This window comes from Lissotriton helveticus, chromosome 9 (assembly GCF_964261635.1).
Source record: "Lissotriton helveticus chromosome 9, aLisHel1.1, whole genome shotgun sequence".
Lineage (NCBI taxonomy): Eukaryota > Metazoa > Chordata > Amphibia > Caudata > Salamandridae > Lissotriton > Lissotriton helveticus.
Window position 1 is genome coordinate 444693892 of NC_136070.1, and position 17552 is coordinate 444711443.

The 17552-nt window shown below is 41.0% G+C and overlaps 1 protein-coding gene across 2 annotated transcripts in view; it reads left to right on the plus strand.

The window, feature by feature from the left end:
* Window positions 1-17552, plus strand: part of TDRD9 (tudor domain containing 9) — a 2642469-nt gene that overhangs the window by 2001676 nt on the left and 623241 nt on the right. For both annotated transcript variants that reach the window (XM_078660267.1, XM_078660268.1), the window contains one exon: window positions 16360-16620. In XM_078660267.1, coding sequence (XP_078516393.1) covers window positions 16360-16620 — 261 coding nt within the window. The remainder of the gene's footprint in view (window positions 1-16359; window positions 16621-17552) is intronic.

Sequence of the window (17552 nt, forward strand, 5' to 3'; positions counted from 1 at the left end):
CTCGCATTTCTCCTTCCTTCCAGCGCTGCCTTGTTTGCTATAACACTCCATTTATTTTGGTACACTTCATAGTTGTTTGCTTATCGGACACTTTCTATCTGGTACCTTTACATGTTCAGCCCCGTTTTTCAGTTTTTAGGATTGACTTTAACGTAACTTTATGCATGTGTTTTTCTTTGGACACAAAGCACCCATAGTCTTTCTTCTATGATCACTTTATTACGGTCTGTCACGCCTACCCGGGTTATTCAACATCACTTTGCGATGATATTGTTGGAAATGAGCTCGGTCTCCCGTATCACGCTTACGGTAAGCACTCCATACCCACTTAACTTTGGGTATCGCACTACGTGCGCAATTGTTTAATCTACCGTTCACACGGACGTTGAATATACCCTTCACTGACCGCACTCACTGTGTTAGATGTTTCAAAGTTCCTGAATCACTCGAAAGCTTATCTTCTGTGACGAAACTGGTGCTCATGTAAAGCGCTCTGATACCCGACGTCTCCGGTCCAGCTCTCCAGTCTAGCTCGCGCTATATAAAACTAAAAAAATAAAATAAAATAAAAAGAGCTGTTTGTTACATGTAGGGTTTCTGCCCTGTCGTGTATTTCTATAGGTTCTGAATCAGTCCCCCTATTCCTGACCCTATTCTGGTTAAACTAACTATCAAGTTAACTAACAGTCAGCCCATGAGGCAAGAAAACCCCCATGATGCAGATACCGTTATCTGACGCAGTCACACTACGGCACAGGAACGTGTTATCTGATTAGGTCATAACGCTTGAGATCTAATTAGACAAGCGACATTCCTCCAGCCCCTGATAAGGCATACGACGTTCTCATAACAAATCAAACCTATGACAACCTGGAAAATCCGTGCGGCCATTGTTTTGATTTCACAGAGAACTTTTGCAAAAGAATGTGCTAACGAGCAAGTCGTATGACATCTTTATTGACGTACCTATGTCCATCCTTACATCAATCTCGGCACCTTTAAGGTATAAATATTGCCGACCTCGCCCTATGCAAACACACGCGTGGTGACAAGACGGAGCAGCCATACTTGCCGAAGCCGAGAGCAGAAGCAGACCCCGCTGGCAGCAGCCCCGCCTTCCTGACGCGCTGAGAGACGCGCTGCTATCTCAAGCCGAGAGACCCAGCACCGGCGCTTTCGGGCAGCCCTCGCAGGCAGCCTGGAATATCGAGAGCAGAGAAAGAGATACTATTCCTCATCCATCCTAACTTCCAGGTACAGAACTGAATAACCCCTCACAGAGAATTCTTTAGTTATTCACTTGGCAAAAACAAACTTAACTTAAACTGTAACTTTCTATTCCCGCCCACGCATTAGACTTAGGTCAGGTACACGGGGTAGGCGTATTTAGAAACACCAGTTGAGTACGTTTAGTCAAATGTATATGTGTATGTAAATATATTTTAATCATTTTAAACATCATATGGCTCAGAAACCATATCAATGTTTTTACAGTATTATTTTATACTATTGCTTCTAATGTATGCACTTTACTTAACTATAAGTATTGCAATAATATCGATCCATTTCTCTTGTACGAGAAAAGAGACTGATCAATAAATAACATCTTTTATTGAACACGCCCGTCTCTTCCTTTTCTCTACATTCTGATGAGACTAAGAATGCACGTACTGACTGAGTAAAATAATTGCCTTGTGCTCACACGACTCTTGAGATTGACTCTTGATTAGGGGAGAGCAAAGTTGTCATGTTCTATGGTTGTCAGAAACTAAATCCCTTCTTGTCTAATCAGGGGAGTTAATCCCTTCCTTGAACATTCGAGAAAGTTTCTAGCGAACTCTGAGCTTAGCTGGCAAACCCAAAAATTAAGTCTAGCATCGACAGTAGTAGACCTAGTTAACGTCTGGCCTAGGCCTTTACTGCTGTAGGTACTATTCCAATGCGCAGAGCCTATTGGGAAGATAGGAGCTACACTACATGGCGCCCAACGCGTTTGGAAAGGGCGATAAAACTAACGTACGACATTTAGAGTAACTCAGTCGTGCTTTCTCACTCAGACCCCTTTTCCCGAATACTCCAAAGACGTCTGGAGTGGGTGAAAGGTTATATCCTCCAAAACCTCGCAGGAGGGAACTCCTATGTATGGTTCTTGGTCAAGTCAACGTTGAAGGATAAAACAGTTCCGAAATATTGTGCATCTTATCTTTGTTCCATAAGAAACCTGATCTGCAAACAAACATAATACCATCCTGTCTGTAAAATGGCAGAGAGTGATGATGAAAGAGAGGCAGTTAGATTAGCAACTGAACTCGCAGATGCTGATGCTACCATGCAAGCAGCAGACGCGGATATAATACTCATTCCGGTCATTAAAAGGAGATCTATAACCTTAAAACTTATAGAAAATGGACTGACACCTAGAGGTGGCACAGTCATATTCGTAATCGAGGCACACGAATATCGGCAGACAGAGGTATACTATTCATGGATACATTTTCCAGCAGCAAATGCTGTAACAAAGTACTTCCACTATTACAAAGTAGAGGAACCTCCTGAAACGTACACTCCTTTCGAGGAGGTGGAAGTACCACTCAAATTCCAAGAGCATTTGCTCTTATTTGATGGCGCCCTAAAACATAACAATCACATTACAAGGCTCGGTCCTTTAGGAAGACCAGGAGCAACGTGGCCGGTCTTAGCCGGATACACACCACATCCAGACATCGAAAGAATGCCTGCAGCAGAGCTGTTAATACAGCTAAAACAACTACTAAAAATTCACAGACAATTAGTTCAGTATGTAATGCGGACTTCAACAATTCAGCCAGCGATTAAACTTCCACAGCTGACCCCTCACCAGGGGAACACAAATAAAATTACACCACAGAACATCCAATCCTGCCTAGGTAAAGTTCCAGCTAAACGGGAACAGATACCATTCTGGTTGGCACAGAAAATCACCCAAATAGAGGCGGTGTTTCCTGACACCACCCCGCTGGAAAAACACAGGATTCTGACTATATGTCTCCCAATGGGAATCGCACCACACATTGAGGACTGTGACACTTGGGGTACAGTCTTTGCTTCCATCTACACAAAAACGCACGGTGTCCCATCCATTTCGGTGATACCAGATGTGCTAAAACAAATTCAAGATGAATACGGTCCAGAACCTGCTTTAACTCTTGGTATGAAATTACTAAAAGACTTCAAACAGGTTTCGGCTATATTACTAGCCAACATAAAAGGTGAAGCAGCAAACGTGGCGATCCGCTAGAGGTTAAAAGAGACAGATATAGCAGACCAACCAGCTGAAATTGCCAGAATCATAGAAAAATCCTATGAAGAACTAGGCAGAGATAGTCTAGGTGGAATACCAGTAAAACCGCAACTGACTACAAGTCCAGAAAAAATATTTTTTAATAATAATAATTCACCAAAAAAGAACTGGGATGGAAACAAACAATCCAATCCTAAAGAAAAGAAATTCCAGTCCAGAGGAAGGTCTCCTAGGCGAAGAGAGAAATCTCCAAACCAAAGACAGAGGTCACCGCAGAGTGACCCCTCTGGGAATAGATATAACCTTAGAAATAGGGATAATATTAAAAAACCTGATAGATATCAAGACATTGATACACGTCCCTCTCAATCTTTTCAGACTTCCTCGCAGAAATCGGAAAGAAGAGGACGATCAGAAGAGCACGCCAAGTCCAAAGACAAGGAACCTGCTCAACAAAAAAAGAAATTACAATTTCCAAAAAAGAAGGTAGCCAGTATCAAGGTAGTTAACAATGCCGAGAATACTGAGGACACAACTGAAAAACGGAGAGTGGGCTCAGACAATGCTAGACAGCGCAGCAGAGGTGAGCATAGCTCGCAAAGTCCTTATGAATCATCTGGAGACAGTGGACACGAATGAATACCTTCAAGTGGAAACTGCAGACACCAGAGTTAGCAAGCCCCACAAGATATACGAGATAACATTACGTATAGAGGGAGATAAGACTAGGAAAATAAGGGGACTATTTTGGGATAACCTCTCCAAAGGCTATGACATCCTTCTAGCTGAAAAAGACTGGCCACCAGAGTTTGTCAGGGAGTGCCCTCATGGCGAAGAAGTAATTATGCCTGCCTTCTCGAATCAAATACCGATTCATAAAAAATACACACTTGCTAGAAAGTGGGCAGTGGCCTTAGCACCTGCTTTATATAAAAATCATGTAGGATGGGATGAGGATTCTCCTCCTCACAAAATCCAGTTAAAATCACAACCAACTGCACAAAGGCAGTACCCAATTAAGCAAGAAGCTAAAAAACAAGTAAATGAAATACTAGATCAGCTAGAATACCAGGGGGTGATTGAAACTTGCACCTCACAAATGAACAATCCTTTGTTTCCGGTCTCCAAACCAGACAATTCGTACCGTCTAGTTTTGGATTACCGACACCTTAACACATGTTGCAAAACCTTTGCAGTGCAAAACTCACACAGTGCTGCACTAATGAATAACATAGTGCGCAAAAAATACAGAACAACCTTGGACATCTCCAATTAATCTTTTGTCAAAACATAGCACCAGAGAGCAGATATTTAACTGCATTCTCAGTAAATGGCACTCAAAAACAATTCTGTCGGTTAGCCCAGGGGTACAAGAACAGCCCAGGGGTATTCTCAGCGAGAGTAACAGAATTACTACAACTATATGATGATGAAGCATTATCTTATGTCGATGACATTTACTTAACAGATGATGACTTGGATACTCACTTGAAAAGAGTGAACACCATAATACTTGGGTTCGCTGCAGAGGGTTACAAATTTAACTTCAAAAAGTCCAGAATTGCCCATCTGACGGTCCTATTCTTAGGATATGAGTTATCAAGTGAAGGCAAAAGCCTGGCAGACAATTTCCTAGAGAAATGTGCCGTAATCCAAGCTCCTAAAACACTAAAAAAACCTACAGTCAATTCTAGGCTTCCTAAATTTCGGAAGAACATACATTGCAAATTACGCAGAAAGGGTCAAACCCCTTTATGACCTAATTAAATCAGAGTTAAAAAAATCCAGTTGGACTCAAACACACACAGAAATTTTGAGATCCTTACAAACAGACATGCTAATTAAAACAAAATTAGAAACACGTGATAACACACGCAACCTTGTGATCCGAGTCATCCCAGGGAGATGCGGATTCACATACCTAACCTCTAATGAGGGAGAAAAGGTACCAATTGCATTCAAATCACACTTGTACACAAAAGCTGAACAGAGATTCAGCAACCAAGGAAAAATTGTTCAAGCAGTTCAAACCGCAATAGCTAGAGAAAAAGACATAGCTGACGGTAGACATATCACAGTCAGAACAGCTGAATCAGCCTTTGAGGCATTAGCAACACCGTGTAATTTACCATCAACAACATTGGATCCAGAATGGATACAATGGGTGAATTCAATCACAACGGACAAAGTATACTACTACTTTGATCCAGAACTAGAAGAATTAAAAAATCTAAAATATGAAAAGACGTATCCTCTGCCAATCGACATTCTGCCTCTACGACATTACGCCTGTGTAATCTATACAGACGGACATGCTCAACCCTCCGTTTGGGGAGAACATGCATACAATCCCACATGTGAGATTACAAAAGAAGTGTGGCGCGGAGGTAAACTAAGACCTCTATTAACAAAATCACACTCAGTAGAAACTAATTCAGAACTACAAACTGAAATAATAGCTTTGAAAATGGCGCTAGATAATGCGGATCGCGAATTCCCGACACTTATATAGTGTCAGATTCATATTACTGCGTCAAATCATACAACAAGGATTTGCAGACATGGATTCAAAACGGTTACAAAGATGACACAGATGCACCAATAAAGCAGAGACTGCTCTGGGAACAAATAGCTCTTTTACAAAAAGAACTACCAAAGACTCACGTGACACACTCACTGAGTCATCAGCGTGATGGCGTTCACGTTGCAGGGAATTCATTGGCTGAAACAGCCGCAGCGGCTGCCACTAAATCGGCTCCCGTAGATCGAAAAAAGCGTACATTAAAATACATTGACGGTGAAACAATGCTGGCGGTGAAAACATCATCAAAAGGCGACTGCTCAGCGTTACCGATCAACTATCCACTCAATTATACATACATAATCGATGCAAACTCCGTCCCTTTTGCTCGAATCCCTGGAGTGGGGGATAGAGTGATTCCAAACATGGACAGGAGAAGCTTGTTAATCGCAGACGCACACATGGGCGAGGGTCTCAGACACCTTAAATTAAAAGATTCTCTGGAAGAATTACAATCACGGTACTGGTGGCCAGGCATGAGCCTGCACTACACCATGTTTGTAAAAAACTGCCCAAACTGCAACAGAGATCGCAGTGGGGAGAGAAGCAGTTTAATACCTCGTCGAATCAAGGCAGATAATATTATCAGCAAAAAGAATGGCTTGCGATTAACATATACAGGCTAGTTTCCACTTATAATGTAGATCACCAGCACTCGGCTGACGTCCGGACTGTTATACAAGATTTGCGAGTCTAAATGGCATATACGCTAAGAGCATGCTACGTTCGACCATTGTTTTCACTCAGGCAATCCAGCCTGGGGGGGGAAACATGGCCAAATGAGCACAGCCCAGCGGGAATCTTCTCACTTCCTTCCTGAGGGTACGGGATGGTGTAAAGAAAAAACCAAGGCAGAAAGCAATCTATAATAGAAAGGATATTAGGTTCGGGAGCTGGGTGGGTCAAACATCTAATAAGTGTCCAACGTAGTCTAAATAACTTGCCAAGAAATTCTCTGAAGGGATTCAGTCCGTACGAATTATTATTCGGAACTAGGATGTTGATCTCTGACCTTGATAGTCAGACTTCAGTGGTAATAGAAAAAACCTTTGATGTCAAAGACCGTTTGGCTATTTTGCAGGACTTAAACAAAACAAGAAAAGACCTGAGCAACATACAGTTGAAACAACAGCCAACGACCACTGAAGAATCACCACCTGTCCCAGCAAGACCTGTCTGGATTCCAAAAGTTGGGGATCTAGTCAGGGAGAAGATCGCGGTAAAGAAGGAATTTGGGCCTTCTTACAGAAAAGCAGTTCCTGTCTTGTCTGTCAACGGGACAAGATCAGTTGTACTACCGCCACTTGCTGGAAAAAAGGAGAACCGAGTTGTATCCATCGACCTGGTAAAACCACAACATGTGGCCAATAACAAACAGTAGGCCAAGTGGACTCCCAATAAGTAGCAGAACACCAAGGTTTGCTACCAGCACAGAGGTCCTAACAAAAAGGCTCATCACATTCGAAACGCCTAAAGAAGAACAAGAAGGACTATGCAACAATGCAATAGAACTCAGACCTCTGAAAACCCAAATAAAGACATTTAGCAGAGACACACCAATCTATACTGAAGTACCAAGTGAAAATGCAAAAAACAGAAATCCTGAACCAATTGGAACAATTGACAGAACTGCATCCGGCTACTTCATCAACTTCGATGATTCCTCTGAAAGCCTCAGTGAATCAAAGACACAGCCATCATCAAAATCCTTTAAGGACAAAGCTAAGGAACTTTTGAAACAACTGAAAGAAACATATCTGGTTTCTCCATGGATTGAATTTTGGGTGGGTTTTGGTGCATTTATCCTCATACTTTGGCTCATCATGGTATTTACTTTGGGACGCTTCATTGAGGGAAAATATGCTAAAATGGACACAGCAAGTCAGAACATCAACTTGATCCTCAAACCACACACATCTTCACACGTCGAGAAAAGAGAACTTTCTTCAGAACTTTCTTCAGCCAACTTCACAGCCAATCCGATACCTGGTGGGGTAGCCTGGGACAACACTGACTATGAAATTTATGGTCCGGTCGAGATCCTGAAATATCCACACCAAAAAAAAGGAAACTCTAGAACCGTTTACGACAAATATTCATATTTTTCAGGTTTTAACACAAGTAATGCTGAAACATTTTATTTTAAATTGTCAAACAAGACAGGGATGAAAACCATGATAACCAACACAAAATTGATATATTCAGATTCATTCTTTGAAAAAATGAATACTTTTGGATTTGATTATTGGGACAAAAATGTTGATTTGAAAAGTGTTTGGGGTACAAAAGAATGGCAAGTACAGGGTATAGAAGCTTTGTTTAGAGCCTGCATGATCCCAGAACAAATGATATTTTTAAATGACACTGTTCAACAAACCACCTGTCTTGGCTTAGCCAAAATCAAAGATTTAAATAACCCGTCTATTCCAAAGCCAACAATGTTTAGCAACAGCTCTGATACAGATGAAGAGATAGACGTAAACCATATATTAAACCAAAACAGAACACATCCTGATTGGAAACAATGGTTGATCTGGCCCACAGATACAAATTACTGTCAAGATAGATTCCTGAATAAAACACAGGGTTTCAAAATGACCAGGCCAGACCCTAGATATCCCCAAAGACATCACCCAGGGATAATAACAACCTACAGTGTGGGCAAATTATGCCTTCAATGGCTACTGACTTCCACACTGCCTGAAATTAAGCAACACCTAACTTTACTTACTGATGGTGCTGACTTGCGTGATTTCATACTGGGACCACGCAAACAGCGTCAAAAGCGTTTCATAGCAGCCTCTGTATATGCAGCATACAATGAGGCCTGGAAGGTTACTCAAATTGAGACAGCAGAAAGAATACGGGAAATTGACCGTATCAATTTGGAAAAATCACTTTCTGTAGTGGACAATGGGTTAATGACTCTGTCCTCCAGAATTTTTTCATTGGACAGCATTGTGTCTTCAGCAATCGATATATTATCGCAAGACTTACTGTTATTACAACATGGACAGTCACAATTGCGTTCCATTGTACAGCTTGGCTGGACGTTACAAAATCTGCGTTCAGGCTATGTGCCTTGGCGTTTAATCAACACAACGTCACTATTCCAAATCTTTAACCTTACTGATAGACAAATCGGTATGGCGCAAAAGGGTGCTGATTATACAATCTTGAGCATTGAAAAACTAGAAAGATTACCAATGACAATGTCAGAACGACCTGTCAGTGAATGGATAATCCACGGAATCATAAATATTCCAATCTCAACCTTCAGGTTTCAATACTGCCAAAAATATATACAGGCTGGCATGTACGAGAAATTGGGAAAGGGGTACCTTAAAACAACTTGGAACCTGCCCTATTCACATGCATGTGTCAGTAATAAAGGACAGAAAGTGTTTCTTAGTGGCAACAATTGTGCTATGTCACTAAGCGGCACGCTTCTGTGTAACGGAATTAGTTTGCATGGAGCCTGTGAAGGGAATTCATACAACCTTTCATGTCACCAGCAAGGCGCACCTGCAACTGAAATAGAACCATTCTTTCAAAGACTCTATAATGGGAGTTACATTCTTATTGTAGACCGCAGATGTTGCAGTCTTATGCCCGGGACTCCTTATCTAGTAACTACAACAGCGAAGGTCAAGTGCTGTGGACGTTCTTTGTTCCCCAGCTCCTTTCCAGACAGGGAGGCAAGGGCATGGCCCAGTTTGAAAATTACTTCTATTCGAATAGACACTTTAAGCAGAATGAAAACAGTGCTTCTTCAGACGCCTACAAGGCTCACGTCATCAAAAGAAACATATGATCTACAAGTCGCAAGGACGACTGCAGAGATACATACATTATTATCAACTAATTCCCCCGTACATTTCGCGGAAATCCTAAGCGAAATCTTAAATATTTCTGATACCACTGGGGTCTCAAAGGTATTTAAGACAGTATTTTCGATGGCATTAACACCATTCAAAGCCATACTGGGTATTTTTCCAGATTTCGTCCATTTGATTTTTGGCGGACTTCCCCTGATCCTAGGACTAATTGCGGGAATCCTATTCCTAGTCCTTATTTTTCGTTATGGCAACCCATGTCACAGATCAAACTCTCGCGACAATGGAAGATACGATCCTAGCCATTGGATACCGGGACCGGATATCAAAAATCCTGGGACTCTCCCGGCTTAGAGACCTAAACATGACTTGGTTTCTATCATTTCGACCAATGTGGCAAAGGTGTGTTTTACCTGTACTAAGGTGTCTGCTATGCGGAGAAGAATGCGTGTTAGACACCTGTCTGACGCTACAATCGGATGCGCCAGTGGATGCAGATACACTGTTGGTTCCTACCAAGGTTCACGCTTTGTGCTGCCCTCAAAGGCTGCCAATCCTGATGACGGCATTCCTGGAATCTTCACCACTACGATTGAAGAGTAGTGAAGTTCAAGATGAAAGCAGCATCGAACAGGTACGACCTTCTGTCAGCAATGCAAATCAGAATGTCAATGGAGACAATCATGCGCACGAATGCATGGTTACCCCTATTTCCGACTTAGTGGAACTTTCCCATGAAGCTGTTGACAGTTTTTTCGAAAGCCTGAATGATATGATGTTCTCTCCAGAACAGAAATAGAGACTTTTGAGTAAACTCGCACACGGCGTTCCCTGAATTCGGCCTTCAACTTTAAAAATAAAGTCACATGAACAATTACAATCCAGTTCACGGACAGCAATTTTTTCAGCAAGCCCCTAAAATATTTTTCTACATATTTTTTCCCGGGACACTGATCTTCTGCTTAAAGTAAGAAACTATTCCTAGAGAACTAAGATTTCTATTTTTAGATACTTTATATAGACTTTAGCTGCCCGCTGGTAGGTTCACAAATATTTTATTATGTGATGAAATGGTCTCGAACTTCCTTTCTGTATAGCCATATTAAGAGCCATTTCATGTGTATTTCTCATATACCAATAAGCAATAATGCATAACAATGCGTGTTTACTTTTGCATTTAATTCATAGCTTAAGTGCATACAATATATATGACTGCAATTTTTCAGTATATTTGAAAATTTCGAAATGCATTTATGTATTTTGGGGTGGTAAGGTATACACTTTACTCTATAGTATGTTGTACTATGTTATACTATGCATAGATTAGTAGATATGACCATAGTTAGCGTGGAGTGGGTGTCGTGTATTTCTTTAGGTTCTGAATCAGTCCCCCTATTCCTGACCCTATTCTGGTTAAACTAACTATCAAGTTAACTAACAGTCAGCCCATGAGGCAAGAAAACCCCCATGATGCAGATACCGTTATCTGACGCAGTCACACTACGGCACAGGAACGTGTTATCTGATTAGGTCATAACGCTTGAGATCTAATTAGACAAGCGACATTCCTCCAGCCCCTGATAAGGCATACGACGTTCTCATAACAAATCAAACCTATGACAACCTGGAAAATCCGTGCGGCCATTGTTTTGATTTCACAGAGAACTTTTGCAAAAGAATGTGCTAACGAGCAAGTCGTATGACATCTTTATTGACGTACCTATGTCCATCCTTACGTCAATCTCGGCACCTTTAAGGTATAAATATTGCCGACCTTGCCCTATGCAAACACACGCGTGGTGACAAGACGGAGCAGCCATACTTGCCGAAGCCGAGAGCAGAAGCAGACCCCGCTGGCAGCAGCCCCGCCTTCCTGACGCGCTGAGAGACGCGCTGCTATCTCAAGCCGAGAGACCCAGCACCGGCGCTTTCGGGCAGCCCTCGCAGGCAGCCTGGAATATCGAGAGCAGAGAAAGAGATACTATTCCTCATCCATCCTAACTTCCAGGTACAGAACTGAATAACCCCTCGCAGAGAATTCTTTAGTTATTCACTTGGCAAAAACAAACTTAACTTAAACTGTAACTTTCTATTCCCGCCCACGCATTAGACTTAGGTCAGGTACACGGGGTAGGCGTATTTAGAAACACCAGTTGAGTACGTTTAGTCAAATGTATATGTGTATGTAAATATATTTTAATCATTTTAAACATCATATGGCTCAGAAACCATATCAATGTTTTTACAGTATTATTTTATACTATTGCTTCTAATGTATGCACTTTACTTAACTATAAGTATTGCAATAATATCGATCCATTTCTCTTGTACGAGAAAAGAGACTGATCAATAAATAACATCTTTTATTGAACACGCCCGTCTCTTCCTTTTCTCTACATTCTGATGAGACTAAGAATGCACGTACTGACTGAGTAAAATAATTGCCTTGTGCTCACACGACTCTTGAGATTGACTCTTGATTAGGGGAGAGCAAAGTTGTCATGTTCTATGGTTGTCAGAAACTAAATCCCTTCTTGTCTAATCAGGGGAGTTAATCCCTTCCTTGAACATTCGAGAAAGTTTCTAGCGAACTCTGAGCTTAGCTGGCAAACCCAAAAATTAAGTCTAGCATCGACAGTAGTAGACCTAGTTAACGTCTGGCCTAGGCCTTTACTGCTGTAGGTACTATTCCAATGCGCAGAGCCTATTGGGAAGATAGGAGCTACACTACAGCCCCTAACATGCATGTCTTAGCTACAACTTCATGCTCTTTAATTTAAATATCTTTCCGCGTCACACGCGTTTGTCACTCTCTTTCTAGTTTAATGCAGGAGCCTATGACCTATGCCCTTTGCAACCCTCCCATTCCTTGTCTCATGTAACGTTCGTGTGTTTTTGTGCTCGGAAGCACACAAGTGCTTCACACCCTTCTGGGTGGAAGGAAACGCCAGCGGGTGGCTTCCTGGCAAACATTCACTGCGCAGGAACCTCTGTTCAGCAGCTCACCTCTGACATTACTTTCAATTTCCCATCCTTCTGTTTGCAACCCCTGACCTTCTGCCTCTATTCTCTGCCCATCGCTCTTCTCTCTGCCCTTCCATCTCCCTCCCTTGAACTCTACACTCTCATCCCACTTACATTCTCTCTGCCTTTGTGCTCTCACTTCTATATTTCTGCACTGCACTTCTCATCTATCCTCATTTGACTTTTTTATTCTCTCTTTTTCCTCACTTCTCTCTCTCTACCTCCTTTCTGCACTTTCTTATTCTCTTCACTATGCCCAGTCGTGCTCTTTGCCTTCTACATTTTGTCTACGTTGTCATCTTACATGCATGCCTTTTTCCAGGTAACAGTGGTTATGCTTTCATTCTCAGACACATTTTTATGATTTGTTTTGTAGTTTCGGATGTTTGCTCAGTACCAGAATCTCAAGATAAGTCGTTGCTTTGGCCTGTTAGTCTCATCCAAAGGCCTTGTTCACTTAGTCCTTGCAGCATGCATGGGATGTCTTCTCCTCCACTTGTGTGTGGCAAACCCAGCTGCGAGCCTGGGCAGGCCTGGCCCCCTGATCATCACCAACTCCTTTAGACCTGAGCTGACTTTCAAGGAAACCTGTATGTCTTCTTTAAAAATAAACAAGCATTTGCAATGCAATAGGTCTCGCAGTTGTGAGAGTTTGAGCTATTGGCATTTTAAATGCCAATGCCTTTTATTTATGTATTGGTTTTTAAAACACAAATAAAAGGCATTGTCATTTACAATGCCAATATCATGTGTAAATTACAAGAACTTTTATTTAACTATTAATTATTTTAAAAAATTAAAAGCAATTTGTATTTGTTATATCAATACATGTAAGTCACGTACATACAAAACATGTGGCATTACAAATGCTATAGGTGTCACATTTGAAAAAGTTAAAAGTATTGGCATTGTAAATGACAAAGCAATTAATTTTGCTATTTTCAAGACCAACACATAAAAAAAAAGTTGTCATTTACAAAACCAAAGCTCCAAATTTTCTAATGCGAGACCTATTGCATTTCCAATGCTTGTCTTTCGTAGAGTCTCTCTAGCTTGGTAAACAAAGTGTGTAAGTTGTTAGAAACATCCAGATCCTTTTTCAGATTTCCGTTTTTTAAACATATTGATGGCCGCCTCTCTGCGTGCCGATTCGCTAAACGTTTTCTCGACAATGTTGTGTCTGTTACTATGACTTTCCCCTGCGTCCTGTCCCTGGTCGCTTGCGCTCACATGCGTTCATCCAGCACATGCCGCGGCTTACCCGGTTTTGATTCCTCATTCACCTCTGGTTGCGGGTCTGCGTGTAATCTTTGGCGCTTCGTATTCCGCTGTGTAGACCAGGGACGGTGCCTCCGTAATTAAATACCGCTCCGTTTGCACCGTGATTCGGGTCACTCTCGAACTGGTGCTTTTAACGTGGTGGTGCCCCACGTAATATAGCTGCTGCCAACTCACCTCCTGCACAAAAGAGTCAAGCACTCACGGGGAAAGTTTCATGCTGTTTATTGCCACAACAAACGCGTTTCGGAAATACCTTCTTCAGTGTCTACTATCGCACTAAGATGAGCCATTTAAAGTTCATTGCATCATAATATCACAGACCTAAAAAGGAGACTTCGCTCAAGTCGTGATTGCGGCGCCATCTTAAAACAGTAAATCCGCACAATCCTTCTATGTACATATTTACATTTATACAATTTATAATCTGCTGTTAATACTGTGGGTCAATACCTTCAGAAAATAATGTTGTAACCACTATTTCACGCGATTTCATAAATCTATCATGCAGGATCCCCTCAAACAATGTATTTTGCTCAGGGGTGGTTCTATCTTAACCTGCCTAATTAATAGCAAATATTAAAGTGCACACAACCCCACATTTTGTACCATGTGATTCAGTCGTGTATCGGCAAATGTCACAACTTGAGACACTCCTTCACTCTCTCGCCATGGATTGGCAAATTCGTGTGTCTGTGAGACTAAAAACTTTTTTATAACTCCTAAATTTTATCTGAAATAATCTCATTCTGACGTACCAAGTCTGTGGAATCAGTATCCTATGTCTGTTTCATCTACCCAGATGTACTGCCAGCTCTTCCCCCCCCTATGTAATCCATTGGGTGCTTTTGTCTGTAGATTAATGATATAGCGGTATTCTAACCTCCGCAGTCTCAGTACTCTGTCCCCACCCCTCGGGTCCATCGGTACATGATCTATTCCAAAGTATTGCAGCAGCTCCCTGTTGCTTTGATGTTTAATGGCAAAGTGCCTGGCTACTGGATAATCGAAATAATTGTTGGTGATTGCGCGTTGATGATGATATATATATATATATATATATATATATATATATATATATAGATAGATAGATAGATAGATATATATATATATATATATATATATATATATATATATATATATATATATATATATATATATATATATATAAACATCAAATCTTCAATCTTTACATAAAGAAGACACGGACCCGAGGCTGCAGTAAGGGAGATTTTATTCACCTCTCAGGCGACGCGTTTCGAGCGACTCGTGCTCTTGATCACCAATATATATAGATAGATAGATAGATAGATATGAATTTTTAACCATATCTTCTCAAAAACGATAACAAAGATTTGCACTCAGTCACAGAAAGCATGCTTTCTGGGTACAGATCTAGCTTTCTGCCAAATTTAGTGTAATTCTGTTCTGTCTTTTTTTTCTCTATCCTTTTCTAATTTTTCCTTTGGAAAATGCATGGGGGAAAGGGTTTTGAAACCCCCATCCCTTTTTCTCTGCTTTGCTTTACGTATCACACCGAAACTTTACAGGAAAGAGCTGAGGTGGATTAATGTTTTTGATACGTTTCGTGAAGACTTGTCAAAGTGTGCCAAATATATTAGCAAAACAAAAAGATATTCTTCCTTTGGTAATTCTGACTCCAGTATACCTACAGAATGGCAGTGAGAACATTGTGATACATAAGGACTCATTAAGTGTTACACTATAAATGAACATTCTGTATTTATTACAACAGTGTTATACTGTATCTAGTCTCAGCCTAAACTATTAAGTTAGGCCTTGGCTGCTTTACCACTTACACAGTGTTTTCATATCTAGTGAACATGAAGGATATGGGGATAGCCTGACCCAAAGTTTTGTACATTTAATTTTGTGTTTAACGTAGCTGTCATTTCTCAAAATGTACCATTTGTTATTTTATTGATACATTTTACATCCCTTCCCCACTATCCTATAAATAATTATGGAATACATTTGCACGGTTTCTCATCTTTGTGCTGAAGAAGAAAGATTGTTATAAAGTACTTTATAAAAACTGCTTAAAACAAGCCTTAATGTGTAAAGAATGAGATTATTTACAAGATTACTTTGTGCCTATATTCATGGGTGACTTGATGACCAGGACCGCTGAACTGAAATTGTAATGTAATCATTGTTACAGGCTTTGTTTTCTTACATTTTCGAACCCCTCTCCAACTACAACCTTGTTTGAGAATGTTGGATGTTTGAAAATACCATTTTATTAAGTCAGCAGAGAAGTGGTTGCCATGTTTTAGCGAAGTGGTCTAAAACTAAAGGTACATCAACTGATATGATGAACTGTCTCTCTTTATTTTTAGGCTTTGGAATTCAAGATTTGCAAGATGCGTCCCTCAGCCACATCTCTGATCTGTGGAGAACAGTGGAGTCGTGCAGCCAGTCATAGGTTTGCATCCCTGGTTAATGGATGTGCCCTTATAGTTAAGGTGTACTCAATTGTTCACAGTGTTCTGCATGTAGATGTTTACCGCCATTTTGGAAACCAAGAGGAATTGAACATCCGAGATTTGCTTATAACAGATGGCTTTGCGGAGCCTGCTGAAGAATCGTATGAATCAAAGGTATGCATTTCATTTGTTATAAATATAGAATTATATATCGGTGGCTGGTGGTCAAGTGTAGAAATAATTGAATCGCTAAACATTTGCAGTGCACTAGTAGCCTTGGCCGTGATATAGCTGAGATGAATGACTGTGCCCACCAAGTATACTGCTCGATACTCAACAGCTGTCCCAGGACCTAAAGAAAAGCATGACACAGAGCAAGAAGGCACAATCCACAACTATGAAGCATCTTTGGCAATCAGCCTTGTCAACTTTTGTTCTTGGAGTTGCATTCCAGTCACTGAAAATTTCTATCTTCTGCTGCTTCTAGCAGTGTATTTTTAAGTACTCTCTTGCTCTTATGGTTGAGTTCACAATCTAATAATATTCATAAAATAAAGGAAGTTTGAAGTCACAATCCTCTCATCCTGAACCTGTTGCTGCCAGACTTACAGGATGCAGGTTGGTGGGGATGAACTGAGGTTTGTACGTTTGATAGTCCGCATTCTGTTCTGTCATTCGAGGCTGGAGGATTGCATTGTCCTTTCACAAATGACTATGTTTCTGAGCTCCTGAAACAGTTGTGCTAGATGAATCTTCAGACATATCTAACTAACTCTGTTTTGTCCCAGAAGTGTTTACACTTGGATGATAGTTTGAGCCAGCTGCATGCTGGTGATGCTCACTGCTTCCAATACAAAATGGTCCCACCAAATGTGTCTACCCTCCCACTTTTTTAATGGGCTGATGTACAGTACTACTGGCAATGCTCTGACACTTTTCTGGGGTGGCATCTGGTGTGAACCAAGTAGCATTCTGTGGAAAACTACACCCAACTACCAGTCAGAACCTCTTATGAAGTCAGTCATCTCAGTATGTTTTTAGAAGGGATGTGTCTGAGTTGCATGTGTTTGAATGCTCCTAAAAGCATGGGTGATGTGGATATCTGA